This window comes from Tyto alba, unplaced genomic scaffold, assembly GCF_018691265.1.
Source record: "Tyto alba isolate M040663 unplaced genomic scaffold, T.alba_DEE_v4.0 Super-Scaffold_39, whole genome shotgun sequence".
NCBI lineage: Eukaryota > Metazoa > Chordata > Aves > Strigiformes > Tytonidae > Tyto > Tyto alba.
Window position 1 is genome coordinate 11,548,564 of NW_024881314.1, and position 25,721 is coordinate 11,574,284.

General features: G+C 45.1%; 1 protein-coding gene across 1 annotated transcript; it reads right to left on the reverse strand.

The window, feature by feature from the left end:
- Positions 1-4,484: 4,484 nt before the first annotated feature.
- CFAP52 (cilia and flagella associated protein 52) lies at positions 4,485-24,507 on the reverse strand. Its single transcript, XM_042802571.1, has 14 exons — positions 24,434-24,507; positions 23,279-23,478; positions 22,397-22,533; positions 21,626-21,754; positions 20,497-20,596; positions 19,907-20,023; positions 13,017-13,117; positions 11,929-12,099; positions 9,927-10,075; positions 9,114-9,259; positions 6,877-7,028; positions 6,157-6,259; positions 5,876-5,987; positions 4,485-5,064 (listed from the first exon to the last, which is right to left on the reverse strand). The coding sequence occupies exons 1-14, from the start codon at positions 24,486-24,488 to the stop codon at positions 4,889-4,891; spliced, it is 1,848 nt and encodes a 615-aa protein (XP_042658505.1). The 5' UTR covers positions 24,489-24,507; the 3' UTR covers positions 4,485-4,888.
- Between the last annotated feature and the right edge of the window lie 1,214 nt (positions 24,508-25,721).

A 25,721-nucleotide genomic window follows, 5' to 3' on the forward strand; every position in this document is an offset into this window, starting at 1 on the left:
GTTTTGAACATGAAAGGCCAGCAGATAACCCTGAACTGCAGGAACTTCTGCATTTTGTTTGCAGCAATTTTGCTTTGTTTTTAATGCATATGTATGGTCCCTGGCTGCTTCACTGAGCAGGTATCTCCGGGCTATTTTCACCCATCTTCCCCTCTGAACTAAGATGATGTGATCTCTGCAGCAGGCACTGAAACTGGGGGTGGAAAGAGGGAGAGCCAAGCCCTGATAGAGCAGCGGCGAGCAGGGCTTGTGCTGTGGAAACCGCCCGAGGCTCTCCCAGGTGTCACGGCCAGGCTGGGAGAGCTCAGAGGATTTGGATGGGAACCAGCCTCGCACCTTGGGTACCTCCAGGATAAACAAAAGCAGCTCGCAGAGCTACATGCATTAAACTCCATGTTTGCTCAACCAGGAACCTCATTTTTTTTTTGCTGGGGGACTGGCAAAGCACCGGTTTGGTGCTGGGAGGCAAGACCCCTCTGCTCACCTCGCCCCTCTGGCACTCAGCGTGGCTCCGGGGGACGGGGCAGACGGGGCAGCACCAGCAGAAAGCCAGCCGAATGCAGGGGGAGGTATGTTCAGGGGGGGGGGAGGATGGGGAGCTGATTCAGGTCTGATGTTAAATGGGTCTCCGGGAACTCAGCTGAGAGCCAGCGGCCAGGGAAGGTATGTCCAGGCGGATGGAAGAAGCTGTAGGTGCTCAAGGTTTCCCCCTTCCCCGGGGGAGCTCAGAGAGACCGCAGCCACCCGCACGGGGCAGCGCTCAGCAAGGATCTCCACAGGGCCGGCGCTCGTGGCCAGGCGCCACGGGAATTCCTCACAGGTCTCCCAGCAGAGCTGGGCGGCGATGCTGAGGGGCACTGGGCAAGGGGTGCTTTCGCTGGAGGACTGGCAAACGCCGTTCTGCCTCAGGCTCTGCCAACCTCCAGCTCCTAGCCCGCCTGGTCTGGAAGCTGCTGGAGAAGAGCTGAGCCCAATGCTATCACCCCCTCACTGCCCTGCTCCCCGGCGGAGAGGAAGGCCTGGGTAACTGGGGGAAGTGGTCAGGATGCACATGGACAAGCCCTTACAGGACCTGCAAAGTCCAGACTGATTGGAAGTAGCACAGGGCAGCGGTCACAGCCCCAGAGAGCAAGCGGAGATACCTTGCTCATCGCCAACAGATCGAGGAGATGGCTCCTGCTCACCTTCACCCAAAATCCCGTTGTTCAGAGCTGTGGCACTGTGACAGCTCTGCCCTGCAATCTCCAGCAGTATCTTCCTGTGACCTTTCTTGGCAAGGCCGGGGTAAGCTGACCTCCCCAGGGCCTTGTTGCCCAGGCTGAGCCCGGGGCTGGGCTCCCCCTCTCCCAGCGCAGCGGCCCAGCCCAGCCGAGCGTTCGGGCACCTGGTGAGCACCGGGGTATCCAGTTCCACACAAGCAGATGCCCCGAGGTGCTGAGGGATGTGCAAATCAACAGCAAAAAAAAAAAAAAAAAAAAAAAAAAAAGAACTTCAGATGCTAGTGTGTTAAAAAACCTCACTGAGATGGTTTTGTGCTGAGGACAGGAAGGCAAGAAGGGTGATGCCTTTCTGCAGGGCTGCACGTCAGTGGTGTCTGTGGCCTGAGCCCAGGAGGAAGCAGCTCACAGAGGGGGAATGGCATCAAGGGGCTGGAAGCCAAATTCTTGGTGGCAAGGGGCTCTGATCCCAGCATTGTGCTGTGAAGTGAGGGTACAGCTGGAAACCTGGGTCTCCCATCCCAGGGCCCAATGCCGTAAAGCCAATGACTGCTTCCACCAGGAGTCAGACATCACTGAAGTCTGTTTAACATAACTTTCTTCTTTCCCCCCTAGCAATAAGGGTTATAAAACCATTTCCAAGCCCAGTACATGCCTGATTTTCGCTGACATTCCCTTCATCCCCTCCCCCAGGCCGACAGGGACCAGAATTTAACTCCACTTTAACATCACTGGAGTCGATCAAGACAGCGTAAGGGAGCTTGGTGCAACCATGGTGCCCGCGCATTTCTCTCCTGCCCCCGGCCGCTCGGCCTCCTGAGGAGAATTCAGGCAGATACAGGGGCAGGGATGTCAGGAGGGTATGCAACGGGTACGCAAACACGCCTCCTGCCAGTGACACCTCTTTGCTTTCGCTGATACGACCGGAGTGACAGTAGCTCCCTTTGCCTCAGCGAAGAGGGAGGCACTGAAACTCCTCAGCGCTTTCTGGTAATAACACATTCGTTATGGCTGAGTCTCTGCACGAGTGTTATAGATCTCCATTATTAGCCGGGCTGTTCTTCATGACTAATGATAGTGTAATGAATACATTCATGCTGTAAAAGACAATGTGCCTGCCGCCAAGGCAAATGCATAATGGGCAAATTTGTGACCGCACTTCGTGTTTTCCAAACACAACCGGACTTCTAGCAGAAGGGCAGCACAGGTTGCTCTGCATGTCCGCTTCCTGGCGTCATTCATGTAGGTCACATCCATTTGTAAAGCTGCGGGGGCTCCCCGGGGAGCCCGGCCATGCTGGTGAGGAGCGTGTACGGCTCTCAGTGCTCGTGTGAGATGTGCCGGGAGGGGCAAGGCTGTGCTGGGGGCACGAGCGCTGCTTGGGAAGCAGACAAGCGTGCCAGCGCCCCGCTCAGCCACGGGGCCCGTCTTTTCCAAATGCGCGCCCGGACTGCAAGGTCACAGGGCTCCCGGCAGTCCCAGCCTAGGGGGTTATCGCCTGTTTTTCCCGTACAGTATGCAGGGCTGTGCAGATCGCCCAGCCCTGCAGCAGGGAGGGTGCGATGGCTCTGCTTTGTGTGCGGGCACCGGGGTGGGGGGGTCGAACGGAGCGCAGTGTGCTCCCACCGCCCCGGGCAGTGCCCGGCATCGGCTGGCTACGCTGGGGCAAGCGCACTCAGCCAGTGTCCACGCTTCAAATCCGGGCTGGGTTTAACAAAGCGATGCTACTTCACGCTGAAAACAAAGATGGGCAGGACAGGATTTCTCCAAAGAATCTGCGCTCGCAGTTTTCAAATCTGCAAGGTGACAGACACAGGGCCTGAGCCTCCTGCCTGGCTGTCACAAACCGAAAGTGTTGTTTACCAGCTTTCACTCTTTGCATGCCAGCTCCTGTCCTCCACAGAGCCACTGGGTGACAGTGGCCAGGTGAGTCAGGACAGCCTGCCTCGCTTTGCTGCCTCCGAGCCGTGAAGGACCAGCTAGTGCAGGAGGAGCACACAGGGGTTTGGTCTTCACACCGCAGGAACAGCCACACCAAAACAGGACTTTGGCTCCCCGATGGGTGCTTGGATTCTCCTCCCGCCTGTAATGACAGGTTTGGGGTGATCTGATGGGAACGGAGTTGCTTTGCTGACGGGGGACTTTGCCGGACAGTTATCTGTGTCGCAAAACCCCGCGCCCCTGAGAGCATGGGGAGCTGGCGGTGACGCGGGTCTTTGGGACTGTCTGGTTAGCAATCACAGGCTCCGCTTCTGTTTTCATTCTCCTAGCACAAGTACAAATGTTTTGCCTGTCCGTCCCACATTCCAGTGGTTTGTTCCTGCCTTCCAAACCATGGGAGTACTGCTGCAGAGCTTGTAAAACCTGCTGGAGTGTTTATCGCTGCATAGCATCAAGTCTTGACTCCAGAGAAAAAAAGGAAGGAATGACTTAATTCCTTTGCTAAAGACCCCATTAATAAGAGTAGAGATATTTTAACCTGAAGGAATATGACTTGCATAGTGTTTGATGGACAACCTATGTACAGATACCCTTCGAGCCAGTCCAAAAGGATACACCCTGTAAATGTTTTTAGTGGCATATAAAGAATAATAAGCAATCATACCTTTAAATTCCTATCCCCCATTGCCTACCAGAACAGCTAATACTATCAGTAGAGATATGACAGTATCTAGCTGACACTGCCTTTAAAATATCATATTAGGTAACTGTTTGTAAGTCTTAACATCAATGAATGCAAAATTTTGCTGCCATTTTAATTTATGACAGAATTCTCACAGGCCTTCAATGCCTGCAAAAGAAATATTTACTTCACTTGCATCACTTCACAGGCTGGCTGCCTCCACTGATCTTTAAACAAACAGTATCTTGAGAGCTGTTGGTTTTAATAGTAGATATGATACCAGGTGATCGTTCTCAGACTAAATACATATTTCATGCAAATTTGGAGCCCATTTGAAAAATTAGGGTAATGACCAGGAGTGTGAGTGTGTCTAGCTGGAAACATCCAGGCATTTTTAGAAAGGACTGCTCTCTAACTCTTGAAAACCAGGCCCCTGAAGAGAGTTTTAAATTGGACACCGCAGATGAAAAAGCCCCGACATCCTTGTACTCCTTTGAGAACACTGATTTAAAAGCTTGGCTCAGAAGAGCTTCCCAGTTAAACGCCTGAGTTGGAGCTGAGGGTTTTTCCTTAATCAGGACCAGACAAATTAAAATGAACACAGAAGACTGAATTTACCCAACAAGTTATTCATTGAGGGAAGCGACAGAAGGGGGTAGGGAAGAGAAAGAGAGAACATGTGAAAGCAAGAGAGAGCCCACAAAAATGAGCAGGCAGACAAGTAAGACTATGCTAGGAGACTATCAGGAAAGGTGGCAGTAACAACATGCAAGTGTTATAACAACAGCCAAGATGATTTTCAGAAGTGACGAATCCTTTCACACCAGTCTAAAAGGAACAGCAAATTCTTAGCCCCCTGAAAAAAATCAGACCTATTTTTTCAGTGAGACAAAGGATATCTGAAGGATCTGGTAAATGCATACCAGACAGTATAAATATAGTATATCCTCTAATAGTACAAATGCTTTAAAACAGCCTCAGCTCTAAGAGAAAAGAATCAGTAGGACTGGTGGAGGAAGCAGCAGCCTAGCAGCTCCTGGGCCAGCCGTTAGCCCAAGTCTGGGTACTTCCACAGCAGGATGGCACCGTCCGCACTCACACTGACTATGTACTTGTTCCCAGGGCAGATCTTGAGACGGCTGATGTTGCCACTATGGCCCACTCCAACATGAGTCACTGCACCCTCGTTATAGTCCCACAGTTTCACCAGATGGTCGTCACCACCTGCATTGGGCACAAAGGAAGAACAAACGGTTACATGGGGTTCTGCTGCTTTTTGTTCCCAGATGACAGGCCGGGGAATATGTAGGCATCCATTTGATTTAGGAAAGGCGGGATACATTGTCTTGAGCATTGTGGCAAAAACTACTTTTCAGCTGAAGTAGAGAGTCAGTGTCCAGTAGCGTGCTCAGGACCTACACCCACAGAGCACAGTGAGCTACAGCCAGCAATTGGTACTGATGGAGGACCTTCAAAATGCTCTCAACCAACATACATTTACCAGTTTAATCAAAACCGGCTGGTACTAACACCAAATCCACAGTTTTCAGTGCTAGCCAATATACACAGCAGCATGGCTCCTCTGTGCTAGTGCCAGGCTCCCCAAAGAGACATCGCAATGGTGGGGAACACGTGAGCCCGAGGCTGGATGGAGCCTGGAGCCATTCCCACTTGTAAACTGCCAGAGCCTGCCAGGCTGCCGGAGGAGGACACTGGAACAAATCATTCAAGTGCACGGTGAACCCCACTCAGCTAAATGAGGAGCAGGGCAGGATGAAACCCTGTCCTCCCCTGGAGACATCTGAACCATGTCTTCACCCTTACAGTACGTCTGACAAGACTGAACCGTAGTATGTTCCAAGTCTGAACCACAGCCTTTTTCTAAATATTTTTCTTCAGTGATTCATTTTATTTTCCCCTTTAGCTGACCTCTCCTTCTAGTTTTTTCTGTCTTTACTGAGGTCCTTGGTTTGCTGTCTTGCTTTTCCTGGTCTTAGTATGACCCCCTCTTTTCTAGTTATATCCACCTACTCACCTGTGACAAAGTATGTCCCATCTGATGTGATGTCCATTCCGTTGATGGAACCTGATACGGATCCTTCCAATTCTCTGATCTCAGAGCCATCAAACACTTCCCAGTATCCAATCTAGAGAGCAGACCAGAGGAGGGCTCAGCTGTGCATGAATAGCAGGCAGATTTCAGCACTGCCCTGTAACACAACCTTCTGTGGAGGTGCAGGAGTTTTATCATGTTAACAAGCACCAGACTTTGTGTTTTGGAATTACTGCAAACAGAATTCCTGCAGTTTTGCTTACCCTTCTGTCTGTTCCACTGGTGATTATCTGGTATTCTTCAGGATGGTAACACACACATTTGAACAACGTATTGGCTAGAATCATTTGTTTTCTTATAAAACGCCTGCAAAACACCCCCAAAACAGGATAGAGCAATAGGGTCAAAAAAGAAAAACAAAGACTGCCTGAACTATTTCTGCCTGTGTGACACATCAGATCTCTCTTCCTAATTAGATATTTTCAGGTATTGGTCTGAGTTCAGGGTTTCATGAAGCCTGTTAGGGTCATCAGTTCTGTTCCCCATCACAGCTGCCTTGTAAGACTTCCGATCTGCTGTCATACAAAATGAAATTTTTAAATCCAGAATGCTTTCTAGGTGCTATTCACTATGCAAAAATTTCCTTATCTTACCTGCAGATCTGCAGGATCTTGACAAGAGCCATAAAGTGCTGGAAAATGGAGCTAGTGGGAAACTTAGGAAAGCTCCTGCTCCACCCCCTTGGCCAAGCAGGATCCAATACAATAAAACTTGAGACAAATGTTTGCTAAACTTTCCTGAAAAGTTTCTAGCATTGGAGGTTCTACATTCCCTGACTTTATTGTTCTTTCTAGTAATTTTTATTTCCTAATGCTCTTTTTCCCCCTCCTCCTCGTTATGTGGTGTCCCAAGCAGGGCACAGTGACCCAACAGAGACGTTACCGGCATTTTAAGTGCCCTGCAATACTTATCTGTCTCCTTACACAAGGTCCCAGATGATGCATGTTCCATCAAGGCTGGCTGTGACACACTCTCGGTCGTCCTTCTTGATCTTGATGCAGGACACAGCAGATACATGCTCCTTCAGAATTTCCCCCAGTTTGTGAGTCCTCTCACCAATCTCCCAGATCCTCACCTGAAAATCAGCAACAAACATCTGCTCTTGTACCACCTTGTCCGACTGAGCTCAGCAGGATGCCCAAGGCTTTCCCAAACTCTTCTTTTTCTTATAACACATACAGCAACTCATTCTTAACAACTGTCTCTATTTTCCTGTGCGTTATTCATGCAAGCTGACTCATAAAACTGAACTGAGTTATTGAGAGTACAATCCACTTGGTTCAGGAATTTCTGACCATTAACCCCAGAACTTGGTTTTGCAAAGTTCTCACTATCCCATGCTTCAGTTTACTCATCTCTCAACCAGGAAAAAACATCTAGTCCAGGATATATTTCCAGCAGTGCTTTAAAGATCAAAGAGCAAGGCTTCTGAAATGGAATATAAAAAAGCTACATGATATTTGTGCTACATACAGTGCCAGTAAATAAACACGAAACAACTCTTTAAATCTTTGATGTGAAATATGTGCCTGAAATCACCTCTTTTCCCAGTGGTGGTAGCAGCAAAAATCTTTCTGCTTTGAGGACTTGATCCTTCACACCTTGTATTTACTGTCCCACTAGCACCAAACTTCACGATACCTATTCGCTTTTACGTTCTGATAAGGTCAAATCCTAGTGAAAATTTAGAAATGTAGATAATGACATCAGAGAGAGCTGACCTTCCATGTTTTCAAGTCTGATGCTGAGTTAAGTACAGGATCTGGATGTCTAGTTCCCACTTGCTAAACGACCAGAGGATCCAGATCCCCTAAGCAATCCCGAAAGTCACCGCTTTCAGATGACTGCTTTTGACAGAACCATTAGCATTTCAGAACACCTATTTTGTGTTCTGAACGAATAATACAAGTGGTCCCCTCCAGTTCCCATTTTTACTTAACCAACCTTTAGCTTTTATTCTCTCAGCCGTCTTTTTCAATTCGGAGACCAACTAACCAGAGCCTGTGCCATTCTCTGTGTGTCGATACAGAATCTAGGCCCTCCGTCTTTCGCATCCTCTAGTGCTAATCATCCAAGGTACTTAACTGTTCTTTTATTAGTGAAGGGTTGAAGTGGCTCATCATCTCTAATGTCTTTATGCTGGGAGATAAAGCAGTGCTGCTCTCCAGAAGAGCTGAGGTACAGAATGATTCAGAAAGATGGCTCAATGATTAGGATATTAGCCTGAGATTTGGAAGACCTAAATTCAATTCCTCACTCTTCAAGACTTCCTGTGCAATCTCCAGCATGGCACACTGAACACTTGAGATCAGGGTACACAACAAAGCAGAGCGGTTGAATCTCAATCAGGAATCCACGCGCAGTTAAACGTCTGGTTCTGAGTGCTTGCCAGACTGCAGAGAGGAAGTCCAAAGCAAGGCAAGAATCTGAAAATGAGCCTTCCCAGTCTAATTATTTATTTTTAATATAAATAAAACCCCTGTGTTTAAGTTGTTTAAACATTAGGAGAGGAGTGTCACTTTTACAGCCTGAAAAGGGCCACAACTATATGAAGTGCATGAAGTAACCAAAGTACATGGTGCTTGTTTTGTATGGCCAGAAAAATGTTGAACTGCACAGGTATGATGTCTACAACATATTTTCTAATTTTCATGGTTATTTGTATTGGAATGCTTCCATAATTGAATGACAAACTGAGTTATTATTAGAGTCTTTTATTAACACCATCACCTAAACCAGATAGTACCATCCCAGCGAATTAGGAAGTTATCCCATAGACACTACAGGAATATAAAGTGAACTTTAAATCAATTCATACAGGTCAATTTGGACAGGATTAAGACTTCCAAGGCAATGACAGAAAGAATATCTGTGCTAGAGCACAGTTAGATGGAGGCTTGCAAACAATGACTAATGTAGATAAACCAAATCTAGGGAAGAGACAAATGAACAAAAAGGATTAAGGAACTGGGGCGTTGTTTTACATTATGCTCTCTGAGAGCAAGAGATCTGCATATATCAAAAGCCAGTATTTTCGAACGCGGTCCTTTGCTCAAGCGAAAGCTAAGAATAGCTCACTTTCTGACTAAGCAGTTACAGACAGTTCGCAGGCCCTGTGATGAGAGCACAGAGCTGCTCCAGGTTTTTAAGCAAAAATTACCTGCCCTTCACCTCCTCCACTAATGATCCGTTTACAGTCACTTGTAGCAGCAATCGCTGTCACTCCCAGGCTGTGGGCATGGTTAATCACATACATTAGCCGTCCACTCTCTGGCATGAAGGCACGGATTTTCCCATCGTTCCAAGCTGATGAGTATAAAGAAACAGATTACCCAGGCGCACAGACTTTCCTCGTATTAATGCCTCTCTTTCCTTTCCAAACGAACCTGGTTTTTTATTAAGTTCCTGAATAAGGCCCACCCTGTTTGGTCACCAGTATAAAATGAAAACCACTGTACTGTAGATGAGCCCACAGAACTGTAGTCCCAAATAAACTATTAAAATTGAATTCCTTTTTGATTCTGGCTATGGACAAATTAGTTTGGTAACAATGGGGGGACTGCATCATTGCTCTAGGACTGCAGTAGTCCCTGTGTAAGCAATTTGCGTATGGCAATGGGTAGCAGCTTTATGCAAAAGGTGCTCTATATACATCACAGGTTAAGGTGTTGCATACAACGGGTTAATATTTTAGAATTATGCCTTTTGAATAAGACTGAACTGCATTTTGAATTGCTGGAATTCACATCCATAGCAAGGTCTCCAAACCTTGCCCTCCATACACCTGGATACTGGGGGCTGTGAGCAAAGTTCATCAGACCAGCTGCAAGCAAAGGGGCCTTTCGGTCAAGTGATGAACGGAATTTAAACTCATTCCCAATTTAATCCTCTCTTCATTGTAACATACCGATGTTTATTAAATTTGGCAACACTTCAAGACTGGACTCAACCAGGGGTCTGGACTGACCATTACCTGAAATGATGCTCTTGCCATCTCTCATAAACTCTATGGCATGGCAGGTCATGTTGGGGATGACAATTCGTAGGAGCTCCCTGTTTTCTGGGGTGTGCCACACTCGAATATCATTTTTGGAGCAGGTAGCAAACAAATCGGAAGTTCCCCTGGAGAATTCAGAGAGGAGAGGTAATGAGGAGGGGCATACAGAAAATACTTCTTTGTTAGATCTTAAACCAGGCTTCGAAGCTTAGCTGATACTAACGTGCAACTGCAATCTTCCCAATAGGGATCACCATGGTTAAGACAAAGGCCTTTTTTGTAGGATCACCTTTCTCACATGAAATCCCCCTGGTCTGGTTTCTACTCAAAGATTCATTTTAAGGAACATTTAAAGTGAAACTAAAAGAATTCTTTCTACTTTTTTCAAGTTGTGACATTTATTTCCCACATTCAATCTCTAGACAGCTTCACGTGTTGTATATAATAGACACAAAAGTGGGTGTAGAGGTGCTGACTGCCCGGATTTAACATCAGGGACTAACAGCAGCCTCATATTGTAAAGATGTCATTTTTTATCTTGCTTACTGGGTGATTCCTATTCAACATCGCTGAAGGCAATAAAAAAAATGATGGCAAAAGCCTGTTCGTAATATACTTGTTATACATGTTTGAATAAAAAAAGACCTGCAGCATTTCAAAAGCTATGGGACTGAATGCTTTGAAATAAGCTCTAAACCATACGTCCTAGGGATATGACTGAAAGTGAAATCTAGAAAGGTACCACAAGCTTTTGTTCAACCTCACCATCAACGCCTGGGAAGATGATGAACCTGGACAGAGAAAACCGGCTCAAAAAAAGTGTGGCGCCTTTCAAGCCCAGCTTGCATGGGTGCTTTACAAAGCAGGGTAACATCAGCAACTGAAGTATTCTGAAATAAGCCAGAGCAGGGAAATTAAGCCTGTATTTCCCAATCAGTGATATGCTCTGTTCAAGAGCAGTTAAGAGATAAAAAGTTTAAACATCTATGCAAGGATGTAGTCCTGTAGTCTTTAGAATCATCACTCAATCCAGCTCATCCAAATGCCTGTGAGGCAGATGTGTCAGTCAGGTATATTGGCATCATATTATCCTAAAGCTCCAAATGATTTTCTCATTAAATTAGAAGGATGTGGATGTTTCAGGCTGGTGACAAGCAGAGAGGAGGGCTTTTTGCATTGCGCACTTTGCTGTACTTTGATAAGATTGGATTCTTTGTGCCGTGTCAAGAAGCAATGCAATAACATGCCAAAAATAAAAACTCTCATTGGCATCAAATTCCCATTCTTCATTTGGAGAGGAAACAACTGATCCATTGCGTTTTGTTGTTTGTTTTTTTTTTTTTTTTTAAATGAACTGTCATGATCCTGCTATGCAGGAAGAGGGAACGTCTGCTGTCTGTTCACAAGACAAAAGCAGACAGAAGACACACCAGCATACCCAGCATCTCTCATCACAAGCCCTAAATTTAATATAACATGCCATATTGTCAAACATGAAATCGTAAGTGAGGCTGAGAGATCCAAAAAGCCTCTTTCAATAGCTCTGTTAGGTTTCAGCTGATGTTACAGGTGGGTAGAAAAGCAGATGCCTCTACAAGCTGTAGTTGCAAAAGGGTACACAAAAGGAGACTTTCAGGATTCACACTGCTGGCAGACTGAGGCCTGAGTCTCATAGCACCAACCCTAGGAAAAAAGGAGGAGGTCACCATCACTGCCATTACCCAAACATAAATAATTCTAGTATTTTTGTTTAGAATTCTTTCTGTAGATTGATGATTTTTCCAATTCTCAAACTGAACTGCTGCCTTCTGCGTTCAAATGGCCGCGCACCATCACCCTTGCAATACACTGGTCGGTTACAGTATAAATCACCCCGCAAGGATGTTAACAGGCTTTGGGTTCCTGGTGATTAAAGAGTGTTTACACAGGTACTCAAACTTCTTTGTCAGCCAAAAGCATCCCAGCCAGTCATACTCACAAAGGAAAAACGATGTCATGGATGGCTTCATTGTGACAGGCAGCAATCAGCTCCTCTTTAAACGCAGTGTAGTTGATTCGATAAATCTGGCATTCATTTGTCCCTACAAAGAACTGGTGACCTTGACCTCTATGTGTCAGGGAAGTGACAGCACCCTGAACTTGAATTTTCCTATAAGACAAAGCAGAGATTTGGCCTGACATTGATTTCAATGTACTTATCTTCCAGCTTCCCTTTACAGTCTTGATTTCCCTGCTTCCCTCAAAAGCTCCATACTAGGCTGTGATTGAAATATTCAAGAATGTGGTCAGGACTAACATTTCATTCCCAGTCACATTTTAAGACATCACATGATCTTGCCTGTCCCACCTGCTACTCTGCCAAGGCTTGCCAAGGCTTTGGGGACTTTGTTTTCTGGATCAGGGCCTAAGGTAACAGCATCTTTGTTGATATTCCTGCTCAAATGAACTTAAATATCTCATATTCAAGAATATTTCCAGACAGTTCAGTGATAAGCTTGCAGAACTGTAAAGTTGGCTATTCAAGCAATGTCAAATGAATAGCTGCAAGCCCAATTTTCAAATCACAGACAGGGAAATAACACCTGCAGCTTTCTATTTTGTATGCAGAAAAAAAGCCTTGCGCATACTCCAGCACTTCCAGACATGTGCCTATAAAATTAGTGGAGCCCTCCTTTACGATCCCATGTCCTCCAACAAACCCTTTTTTATATGGCAAATACTACTCTTTCTTAGCTGGCATAAATAAGTGTAATTTTACTGACTTCAGCAGACCTGTCTCACCTTGCATCAATTTAGGATCTGACTCCTCATGCCTAAAAGGAAACAATGGTCATTTAAAATGAGTGATGAGTAGGGCAATTCACTCCTGTGCAAACGCATGTAGTTAATTTTCAGTCTGCTTCAACTTCATTACGCTGGAACCATACTGTCTATTTTGTCTTCGGAATTGAAAAACTGAGATTTATTTGGATTATGCCTTTAGGTAAAAACGATTAGTTGTTATACTGTGACCCTTCAGGGGAAGTGTCACCTCTACCCTCCTGACTCTCCCATCTACAAACTCACTTCATTACTTTGTAGTTTGAGCCTTTACAGAGAGCTACAATCCCTCCTCCAGTGCCGACTATTACATCTCCTGTCTTCAGCAAAAGCAAAGCTGTGACTCCCTAGGAGAAAACAGGATTAAAACGCAATTGGACGGAAGCAGAGTCTCTTTATTGCTGCAGCCATGCTGTATAGCACAGCGAAGTCTCTTCCACGCTCCCGATAGCAGTGCTTATGTCACTCAAATATGGCTTTATCAGTATTCTTTGATTGACCTAGGCTAAAGAGTGGCTCTCTAGAGGGAGAAAGGAGAAAAGAGTTATTAATTACAGGTATATATGAACTACTACAGTATGAGAAGCAAATAAACAGCATCATCATGGATCTTTCGGAGCAGCTGGGACCACATAGGAGCATACGTAGCCATACCTCATTCCAGCAAGCAATACATAAATTTTGTATTAGTGCCTCCACATTTCCTTCCACTAGTTCTTTATCTATCAGACACAAAAACACAAAACTCAGCCTAAGCGTCTTTTCCTACAGCTCCTTTTAGGGCAGATCCTCTGCATCCCAGGCCTCTCTCCCTGTCTGAAAGATGCAATCCCATCTCCCACCTATTAGTAATAAAACACATTTGTCACAGAAAAGATTTGAAAATCAGTCAGCCCATATCAACATGGGTTTCTGCTATTTACTAAGATGAGTAGATCAACAAGAGGTCAGCCATTAGAAAAAGGAGAAATGGTTTTCTGTGGATAAAGTACCAGACTACGGTAAAAAAAACCTAAACAAAACCAGCAAACAAACAAAACCAGTCCTGAGCCTTGCCACAAAATTTCAAGTATAAGAAAAGCCAGTCTCTGCTTCAGTTTTGCTACCTGTGGAGTAATATTACTCTTCCGTATACAAGACAACGGATTAATTATTGAAAATCTGAGACCCCCAAAATAGGCTAAAAGAGGAGTGAAACTATTTCTGTGGGGTTAAATCCGGACATTCTTACGCAGAAAGATATCCCTACTAGCTTGGGGGGAACATACGCATGAGTGAAATCGAAAGAATAATTAAAAAAAAAGAAATAAAGGAGCTTTATGTCATCAAAACTTGGACTGAAAACTAATCTCTGTCACGAAGCAAGCTTGTACAAGAGGCACAGGCCAGCTGGTAGCAGTTCCAGGCTCCCCGTGACTTGTAAGGAGACTGTTGGGCTTGACATTTTAAGCTGCAATATAGACTTCAGCAACATTTGCCACTACCTAGGGTAATAAGCAGCACTGCTAACTGCTGTGATAATACTAGCAGTTTCACGATATTACGATTTTTTTTCTTTAAGCCTGAGCTCATAGAGCCAGTATGTGAAAACAATGATTTCTGCTTGGTGGAGTTTTTTCTGGGAAAAACACCTCTAGCATTTAGTGTTGTGAAAGCAGGAAGAAGTGAATCCTCAACAACTAAAAACCAAGAGGTAAATCAGAATAATTTTGCATTTATTCTTTAGGAAGGAGTCACTGTCATGTGCTTGGCTTGTGAGTTTTGAACAAATACAGGTGTCAGCACTTTATGATAAAGTTTGACATCTAAGCAGCACCACCCAGCATTCCTATTCTTTTCAAGCATTAATCTGGCCTAACCTCAGTAAATTTTCAGGATTAAACAGTTTCCGAGTGTTTACAAGAATGAAAGCCAGAAAGTGTTGATTTTCTGTGTGGAAATGACTGAAGCTCTAAGGAAGGCAAGAGAGGAATCGAATCAAAAACAAAACCAATTTGAGTTATTTAGACCCAGAAAGGATGTTGCAAAAAACAGAGACAAGGTCTGATGAATTTGGAAAAATTACTTCAGTTCAGTTATCAAACCAAATAGAAGGAATTGATTGTTTTTAAAGTCTTGTTTATACTTTTTGAAGAACACAGAATAATGACCATATATGTAATTGGGCATTCCAGTGTTGGCATTCCGAGCAGTCTTGCACCCACCTACCATCAGCTTAAGGACTATTTAACTTCAGAATCCAATAAATGTGGACTGCAGAAAAAGAAAATCCTGATTTGTAATTTAATTGCACTGGATTTCTTCATTAGTCTGTATCCACCAGCAGCATATCTACAGTCTCCTGTGATATCAGGACTGATCACTGTGAAAAACACAACCTCCAGAGAGGATTTTATGCCATACTATCACAACACTACCAGGCAAGAAGCCAGGTTTCATGCAAATATTCCTAGCAAAAGCACGAGAACAAAGGAATTCTTTTTAATTAGAAATAAGATCCACAAGCAGAACTGTTTCTGAACAACTTTTTAAAAATTTCCTATGAGGTGTTGGCAGCATTTTGCAAGTCCTCTGTTATCACAGGCCCATCAATTGTCTTTTGATCTACCGCTTTGCAGTTTTTCCTGTAAAAGACTTCCACCTCAAATGCCCTTTGGGTTTAGCATTATGGCAGGTGGCAGCATTAGAAATCAAACCTCTGATGAGGTAGTTTATCTGATTGCAGCTCCCTACTACTTGATAATAAATTAGAGTTTTTGCAGCACTGCCAAGACTGCTTTGAATTTTCTGAGGTATTCTCTTCAGTTCCTCAATTTGAGAGGGAAGTGGGTATTATCAAGAAAAAAAAAAAAACTTGAAGTGGCCAGGATTCATTGCCGGGCTCTCAAAATCATCAGAGTTTGATTTCAACTTTAACTTGATAATTGCGCTTCTTTCTTGTCCAGTCTGTTCTTTGAATCACCACGAGTAAACAGATAGCTTTATAAGCTGCACTTGTTATTCATGGAGTCAAGAAGTTCAACGTTAACGATGTGATGAATACTTTATTTTATATACTGCCAGACCTCTGGTAGATGAAATGCAGAGTCTAATGTAGGAGGCTAAAAATATCACCATTCATTATTTACTTCTTACTAAAAGAAACCACTGCTTTGAAGTATGATTATAAATAAAAATACCAGTAAAAATCCAGCATGCCCATTCCCTTCCCTGCAGGGATACTTGCTCTTTGGCCCATTCTGATCTCTTGCAAAGCTCTTGAGCGCCCTATGAACTCTTCCAGCACACCTCCTTCAAATATTTTTTTTTTTTTATAATGCAAATCACTCCATCTATTTCTGAAAATGCATTTGCAATTGTACATCCTATTTTGCATCTCAACGGGTGCCTTGTAGCTCCTCAAGCCTGTGACAGGGATAAAAATTAATTTTGCTGTTTATTCCAGTATTTACAGACATTACAGAAATGCACTTAAACTTAATTCTATGTAGATGGAAAACAAGTTACTTCATCATACCGGTGAAGTATTCTGCCACTCCTCTTCAAAATAGAAGCAAAGAAATCTTCAGATCATGTCTACATAATAAACACAGTCTTACATATCTAAAGGCAAAGTTCCTTTAAGGTTGACCAAACTTATTTGCAATAAACATCTTTTCCTCACCCAAGCAGTGTCTAAACTCTTTCTTCAAAGATATGCTCATCGTGGGCTGGCTGTGGATTCCAGGTTTAGTTTCATGGTATGGCAATGTTTCATAATTCCCTGGTGAACAAGGTTTTCAGAGATACAGGATAACGTTCATTCGTGAATATGCATCTTTTCATATAGAATTGCAACAGGCTGATGAAAATGGTTCCACGGGGAGGGAGGCCAGGCCAGTTCCACCACTAGAGGATGTACGGCTAACCTCCCTGCCAGGGAGTGGGGAAATGCCTGGTTAGGAAAGGAGGTACCTGTCCCAAAAGCCATGCTTTGGAGCAGTCATGCCTACCCTGAAACAGCATGGCTCACTTCTGAAACAAGCTTTCCAGCAGCTTTGCTTTGCACGGCTAGAGAGGTGAGAATTTTTGTTATGAGTACTAATACATGGTACATTTTTAAGAAAGAGACAAAAGATGTCTTGTGAAATACATGCAGCTCTGCAGGGGGGAGAAAAAATAAAAATCAACAGTTCTCCTAGGGTTAGCAATACGATGTACTAAATTGTGTAGAAACAAGGATGCAAATACTTTCGTTTTGATAAATGCTGTGGTTTTGACTTGGAAAAACATCTGTGAAATAAATACCTCTTCTGGCATTAAAGGCTATGCTACAACTGGAAATTTCTGCCATAAAACATTAGATCTTACATGTGTTCAGCGAGGACTTGTTGACAGTCTAGTGACAAGGTATTATTTGTATGCAGAGATGTGCAATGGGTGGGTGGAAAGGGAATCACAGTATGGAGCTAGGAAGGGAGAATTAGAAAGTATAAAAGTGGATCTGACTAGCGGGAGATAAAAATGTACTAGTACCTTCTCACTGACTGTAACAGTGCGGGTTTGCCCTGATGAATTTTCCATTTTGGGCATTTGGAAACTGCATCGGTAAGAATGAGGGAAGAGAGTGGAGAGGAAGTAAGCAAGAGGAGAAGGGCTGATAGGGGTGAGCACGTGTCTGATTGAGAAGCCTGTCTTTGAACAGAAATGTTTGTTTTAAGCAATAGGGTAAAGGAGGAGATTGGAAGGACTACTTGTTATTTCCACCCAGTGTGGTGTGAATGTCTCCTTTTCTCTCCCTTCTCCCAAAATGACCAGTGGCATCTCAAATGACTGCCATAACACTAATAAACCAGTGTTTAAATCAGATTAATGCCTACCAGCTCAGGTCCCATCCACAGGGCTGGCAGGCAGCTGTGACAAGATCCACTTCTGGATCTTCTCTTCTTGCTAGCATCTCATCAGTCTCCTGCATAGTCAAAGGTCCTGTTTTTCTTCAGCTTTTCACTATCAGAAGCAATGTCAGCTGAAGTTCACGATGCTCTGGAGGTCTCTGCCACAAACTGTGGTTCCTATGAACTTGCCTTATGATGAAACCCCTCACAGTATGGATTGGACTGTGGTCTGGCTCTGAGTCTCTGCTTTTCTCTCAGAGGCCCTAGGCCCTCTTTCAACCCTAGATTGCACGGCATCCTGCCAATGACCCTGTTTGATTGCTTCTTTAGCAATGGTCTAGGAAGTATATTTTTTGTGAAGTACTGTTTCAAATGCATCTGGCACCTTTCCCTCACCCCTAAAGGCAAGGGAGTTGAGGACCTCATGTGGCTTCAACCAGGTACTCTAGGCAAGGTACCCGTACTGCTAGATGTAGAAGGACAAGCATGCAAGCACTTAAAAGGGGGGGTGATATTCAATCACCAAGACTTTGGCATAAGAAACGGCAGAGATCAGCCAGGACATGGGTCCTGTGTGGATGCAAAACCCTGCAGAATGACTGCTAGAATACTAACTTAACAGCGTACAGCATGGATATACCCACAAGAGATCTAACGCACCTTCAGCAAACCTATGGTTTTTAGCAGGAAAACAAAATACATACAGTCTTGTCACTTAATACATGCACAGAATTAAGCTACTTACATTTCTATGACACAAATGGGAAAAACGAGTAAGAACTTCTCCAACCTTCTGGAATTGATAAATGTTGAAATATATTTCAAAGAACTCAGTGGCCCCAAGTTATCCCAGAGACGTGGGCATGCATTTGTAACGCAAGAAACACCACATTTTGAATGGTCACGTATGTGGTTTGGACATACATTTGTTGGTACAAGCAAAGTTCATGAGGTTTGGAGAAACAAGTCCATCGTACCCTCTTCTTTGGGGTTCACTGCTGAATTTTTCCTACAGTCTTTGTTAGTCTCGTGTTTACGCTCAAACAAGATCTGCTTCTTTCTAAGACAGCTTCCCCATGGCATCCCTAACAGTACGTTTGGTACTTCCATCTGCATTGCTTCCCTTGCTGCTCACTGATTTTCATGGTTGTTAACAGAATCACAAAATACATTCAACCTTATGCAGTAAGGTTTTTCAGGGATCTGTTTGAATTCCTTTGGTATCATGCCCTCCGCTGGGTATAACCTGAGAAGCTACAAGAAGTCTTTTACAGCAATAAATAAAGAGAAATCAAGAGCAGGTGTACTAGCTGGTGCTGATTGTTTATCATTACAGCTCCCTGCATGCAGAATTCTTGTACAATGAAAGGCCAAAAGCTCATTATTTGGGAGATACTCCTGTCTCAGGATCCTCATACTAGGACCCGCGAGTCCCAATTATAGACAAAAAAAGCTAAGTTAAAAGAACTTTGGGGTTATGAAGTCAAGTACTCAGAAGTTGAAAAGCAATAGAGTCGATGTACCCTGTGTAACCTTGTTTTGTCTCAGTTGTGCATATGCATTATACTAAACTCTTTAATTATAATATCTATACTACCCTTTTCAGTAAGACCTCTTCATCAGTGGCAGAATCAGGATTTCAAAAAGACGACCTCCTGAAGGGAAGAGGGAGGAACGGTACATGGAACAAACACAAAAATTTAGGGGGTTAGGTTTTTTTAAGAGCAACTGTAGTGTTTTGAAGTTTTTCCAAAATACTCTTCCTGTGGCAAACGGTGGTCTTAGAAAATTTTGGCCCAGACAATTTAACAAATCTGTAAGATCTGAATGCAGGACCTTATAGCAGTAAGTGTGGGAAAGCCTCTCAAATAAGCACTTCTACCAGTCTTCCTAAAAATGTTCTCTGTCTCACTCCAGCTAGTATTTCTCTAAAAAAAAATCAGCTCGGGAACTACTCCATTTTTATTCTTATTTTTCACTTTTTATGAATTTTACCAGATTTAACAGAAGAGGGAGTCTGTGGGATGACACATGATATTCAGGTAAAACCCAAATTCTGAGCCAAATTAAACTGAAAACAGCCAAGCTAATGGTCTCAGACTTCAGGATCAAGATTGAGACACTCACAAAGAACTAACAGCACAGAAGAAGGGTTAGTCTGTGAATCAACTTTGTAATGATTCTCCTGGAGGTTGACCTACTTTCAGTTACTAACAAAGAGCAGGATAAGGAAAAAATTCAAGCCACAGAGCTGCTACTCACCGAGCTAAACTTTTCCTTCCGAGGCCCGTAGTCAATCATCAGCCTGTTGTTTGTATTCACTTTCAGGACATCACCGCTTGATGTGCCAACATAAAAATAATCATCATCATCTGCCACCTATAGGAAAGCATTAAAAAATAAAAAGAGATCCTGGTCCAGATAGCAAGATACTTGTTCCAAGCCTAGAACTGGGCTGCGTAAATAGCTTAATTTCAGTGTTTTGCCAAGATTTAATCTGAGGGGATACAGCCAATGTTTTCATGCCATCACACTCAAAGATCCCTAACACTGATGAATGCAAGACATTTTCTAACCAAATCTAGATAATATTTTGAAGCAAAAGTGGAATTCTCCGGGTGCTAGAGCCTGAGACTAAAATACATGCTGCTTCTCTTCAGAAGCATTCAAAACATTCTTTTCCAGGATAAAGAAACTGTGGGAGACCATCTGCCATGAGCCAATGCTTAGTAACTTCAGTGCCATCATGCCGTTGTAATTGGCATTTTTAGCATTACCATAAAAGTTTGTGTTTTTTCTCTAGTCTGTAGAGAGTTTCTTAGTTTAGCCAAATCATTTAGGCTGAAACTTACCTTAACACACAAGATCACCCTTCTCAATTGCCCTGTCTGGCATTCAGTTGGGCGGATTTTCCTGTTGGCTAGATCCAGTTCCCATACTCGAATGGTCCCACTATAAGAACAACTATATGAATCAAATCCATATATGCAGAAACATCCAAGTTTTTTCACTACTAGAAAAATTTAAAAGCCTTTACAAGGCTACATTATTCTGAAATTTTAATAAGGAGGAAAAGAACAGTATGAGAGAGGCCAGAATTAAGTCTGTCTTTTCCACTGTCTCTTACGGTAACTTTTTCCAAGTAAATAAAAATATCTTAGAGGTTCAGCGAAAACATATACAAGGATTACGGAGAAGTATGTAACAACCTTGACACTTCATTTCCAAAAGAGACACACACCGTGGAAATCAGTTCCTAGAATGGGAAATGAATGGTATGGACATTTTCAACTGTTTTATAGCACAATTTAATTGACAACATAGGAGCCAATATAAAAATCTTTACACACAGTCACCTTTACATTTAACAAAATGTTAAAATTGCAAAGACCAGCACTCATAAGTGCAATTGCAGCCAAGACCATCCAAGGCCTTCCCTGATTTAACGAGAGGTGCAGGCTCTCAACACATTTACATGTCAGGCTAGATATACGGGGGCTGTCTCAAATCCATGCAAAATGTGACTTTTTGTACTAACTTTTGTTACAAGACAGTGACCAATTGTATATCACATCCGGTGAGGATAGGAGATGATCCAACAACCTGCAAGATATCATTGTTTCGACATTAATTAACCATTGTTCAGAGTCACTCACTGACTGCCTTTCTTGTGCAAACACTGGCAACTAAATATTTTAAACACTGCATGGGGAATGCTGAGTACAAAATCCTGCTATCAGGAACAGACGTGATGCACTCGGATCCTTGTGTGCTGCTTTGAAAACATTGTTATACACAGAACAAGCAGAAATGCCTTAAAGGGACAAGCTGATGGATATTTGTGAGTCCATTCAGAGCTAAAAGAAAAAACACAAGCACACAGTTGCTTAAGTTTCCTTACATTTAAGTAAAGACTCTTTGTAAAAGGTAATAGGTCCGAGGGTTCTTTTCCTCATTTCTTTCATCTAAATAAAACCTTACTTTCCAGCAGTAACAAACATCTCGTCTCTGCAGCTGGAGCACACCACGACGGTCGCACTCCCCGCGCTGCATGCCGAGGCAGGGCTCCCACAGACAGCCTCTCTCTTGTCAACGTGCCACACAACCACACTGCAGGAGAAGGAAGGGATTTAAATAGCTTTGCTTTTTGACATTACTTAAAACCAAATTACTTAAAACCAAAAGCAAGATGACACCTATTTTCTGCAGTCTGTTCCCACCAGGATACACAATAAAAGTCACTTCGTAGAGATTTCACTCAAGAAATGCCTTGTCACAAATGCGTGGAATTGCAGTTTGCCTCCCCTGCTCCTAAAGCAAGGGATGTGCATTTGCTGGATCCCTTCTGCTGAGCAAGACTCAAATCGTATCTTAGGCCATTCGTCAAATCTGATTTAAAGTAACTTTTTATTCTACTCTCACTTGTCTGTGTGCCAAAGTAAGCCCTCACTGAAATTTATACTTCGTCAGGGCAGTTCATTAAGCCACCTAACTGTGCAGGCTCCATAAGATTTCTGGGCGATGACACCAGCTTAAGAAGTAGCCGCTCCCTTCATCTTTCCCCATACCCTGCACTCTGCCCACAGTACCCACCCGGCTTCCCATCCGACAGAGCTGCATCATTGAGGAGAGGCATCAAGCAGGGGAAAGGGTCAGACTGCCAGAAGAGGGAGGAGCGAGCACTCCCTAAGAACATTCCTTGAAGCCTTACACCTTGGTGGAAATCATGTGCCGAGAAGCGGAAATCGTTACCTGCCATCATCCTGGCCTCCCAGGGACAGGAGATAAAGGCTGTTTGGAGAAAACGCCAGTCCTTCAATTTTACCCTTATGAAGTGACAGCCGAGCAAGCAACTCCTTCCTCTGGAAATCCCACAGAATGATGTCTGCCTGAGATGCAAAGCAGAAGGGGCCAAAGCCAGAGCATTAGAGATAACACACAGGACTAGGTATAAAAACTTTCTCTGGCGGGAAAGCTGTTAGAAGGAGCCCAGCCCAAGGTTAGCTTTTATCCAGCCCAGCACTCCACTGACACAAAAATGCTTCAGATTAGGTGCTGTAAGAACCATTATTCTGGCTTACTGGTTGAGTAGCTTCATTTCAGAATCAAAAGTTACCTTGACACACTGGGCATTTGACTTAGATTTTAAAAAACTGAAAATGCTAATATTTGATTTCTTCCAGGTGTCTCAGGGTCTTTTCAAACAGGCAAAAATTAAAAAGAACTTTAGAGGTCTAAAAATGCAGGTAGGTACCTGCCGAGGGCTTTTGAAAGCCCTAAGCAGCTCTGGAACTCAGGTATCACTTTAAATACAAGACCATTTATTAATTAATGACTAATGAGATTTAGGCTGACACACACACACACAACACTTTGGATTAAAAGGACTGGAATTAGGAGACGCCTCAATCTAGTTATCCCAATCTTAGGGAGAAGGTGTAATGCTTTATAAAAACATAACGGCACATCCAGCAATGGACTAGCCACAATTTTCCATTCTCTGCAACATCCTCCCACTGTAGGTATTTGTTTTCCAACAAAAGAAGAAATAAACAAAAGGTGTTCCCACCACTGGCAAGCCAACTCCAATTTCTTTGGTCAATATTTCACAGTTAAAAATAGAGCATTATCCACCTTGAAGCCCATGAAAGTGACTTGTCCAGAAGCAACATAGACCCCGTTCCTGGACACGACGACACACGAGACATTATTGGTGTGACCATTCAAGAAAGTCTGCTTCTTACTGTCCAGCTCTTGAATAACCACAGTACATCCCAGGGGATAGAGAATGTGCTCCTTGTCAGGGTGGCAGATCAGGCCACAGGGTATATGCCCTACAAGAGAAAGGAGGGAAAGATCTGCTGGTGGTTAACCCTTCTGGGGGCTGCAGGCAAATTCTCTTCCCCTGCTTGGAGTCCCCAGTCGGGCTGACCTCTCTCCAACACCTCTGCCACAAAGACCTTGATTATTGCACTCCCTAAGGGTAACTCGCTTGTTCCCTAAGGTTTATCTCACCAGGAGGGAAAAACCAAGAGCTTTCCAGTTCCCCATAAAGCCATTCAGCACAACAACCCCCTGTAAAACTCCACGGTCACCTTTACACGCTTTGGACCGTGCTGTGCTTCCGACAGCTACCAGGAGATTTCACTGGCCCAGAGGTCTGAGCCCTTCAGCACAGAGGGTTCTCCAGCAGCACCCGCTGATTTATGGAGGCCACATCACCAGTCAGCGTTGCCATGACCTGCCTCAAAATAGCTGCAAAGCCACAAATTTCCTGAGAAGGCAGTTGGCTAGCGAAGCCCCAGTGCCTAGCCCCCATCCCTGGGTCACAGGAGTATTTACGACAGTATTTTGTGCAACCGGAGTTGGTTTTATTTTGAAATGAAACTCTTCTCATTCTAATAAGCTGCGTAATTAGAAAATGAAAAAATAAAAATCCTACTGTTCTGTCGAACTTTTCCTGCTCTTAACTTTACATCTGTCTCTTGCGATGCTGGGCATGTGGAGGGGGGGGGGGGGGGGGGGGCGAGGCAGAAGGCACACCCTGTGCACCCACAGCTCTCAGCCAACCCCACAGCACCCACGCCTGCCCCACGCCTGCCCCACGCCTGCCCCCGTGCTGTCCTGCCCTCCTCTCAGCCTGTCTGCTGGCGACCCGTGCCCACAGCTGCCCCACAGCGTCCCCATACCCCGGTGCCCCGGACCCCCTCAGCTGCCCCTATGGTGCCCCAGGCACCCCCGACGCCCCAGACCCCCCTAGCTGCCCCCCTCCCCACGCCCCCCCACTACCGTTGAAGCCGATGACGGCCCGCAGCCGGAGCTCGCCCACACCCGCCTCCGCCATCGCCCCGCGCCGGGGACGCGGCGCCATGGCAACCGCGCCTGCGCGCCGGCCGCTGCCGGTCGCGCCCCGGCCGGCAGGGGGCGCCGTCGGGCGGCGGGGCCGCCGCTCCCCTTCCCGCCCGGGGCCCGCCCGGGGGCCGGGGCCGCCCGCGGGGCCGGGGGGGCCGAGGCGGGCGGAGCCCCTGGGCGGCGGATTGCCGGCGGGCGTGGTGCTGCCCGGCCCCCCGCGCCTCTGGGCCCATTTCACCGGGGCCGTGCGAGCGGCAGTTGGGTCCCCGCCGACCCCGCTGCCGCCAAGTGACGGCCCCTCACTGAGGGGAGATCTCCTCACACCTCGCCACACGCTCCCTCAGCCTCCTCTGCTTCCCCTGCACCGCTTCAGGGTCTTTTTTTTTTTTTTTTTTTTTTTTTTGATTCTCACAAAGAGTTTTGAACTTTATTCAGTAATGAAATAAAGCGTAAGAAGAAAGGGCTGTAGCGTCCCTTTCAGAAACGGCACAGGCGCTCGTCAGATGTGGGGCAGCGAATGCGATGAGGGCACTGGCGCGCGTTGTACACAGCGCACGGCCTCAGAGGGGCTCTGCCCCCCGCATCAGGGGCATCCGTGGCCTGCACAATACAACCCCAGCCCCCGGGATTTTAATACGTTAGACAGGGTCTGCTTGCCCTTTACAAGGAGATACTCTGACGGCTGCTGAGAGGAGGACGGGCCGGGCTGCTAACAAAGGGCTTTGCATTTCCAGGCATCTCGTGCATCCTGTACGTCTCTGGGCAGAGACACAAAGCAGCCTCTTGGGAAGGGAGAGGGACTCCCATGGGAAACTTCCAGCCGGACAGAAGCCCTGTACATCATCACGGAAAGAAAGAAATACTGAGGACACCCTAGCAGAGATTTTTGATTGAAGGGAAAGAGTAATTCTGCCGTGGTGTTTCGTCTGAGCTCTGTGGGCGAAGGGCAGGCACAGGGGTGCAGAGGGCTGTGTCTCACCTCCTCATCCTACCTGGATACCCTTTGGAGGCTGCAGGCAATTCCCAGGTCTGCTGGATGACTGGGGCTGTGTGAGCTCGCTGCCATCGCGAGCTCCTGCCAGCGCTGGAAGCAGGTAGCGAGGCAACGATACCTGCTGCTCTGAATAGCTCGAGAAGTAGAATGGATGAAAGATAAAACCACAAGTTTGGAAAGTATATCTGAATGTGGGAGATGTTCTCATCCTGCAGCCAGAATGACATCTCT

What these genes read in the sequence shown, in the direction of transcription:
- CFAP52 (XM_042802571.1), bottom strand. Translation starts at nt 24,488, where the DNA reads ATGGCGGAGGCGGGTGTGGGCGAGCTCCGGCTGCGGGCCGTCATCGGC. An exon ending in GGAAGGAAAAGTTTAGCTCG is followed by an intron (nt 13,118 to 19,906) that starts GTGAGTAGCAGC and finishes GTTTTCTCCTAG; the next exon opens with GGAGTCACAGCTTTGCTTTT. An exon ending in TGGGACATACTTTGTCACAG is followed by an intron (nt 5,065 to 5,875) that starts GTGAGTAGGTGG and finishes TGCCCAATGCAG; the next exon opens with GTGGTGACGACCATCTGGTG.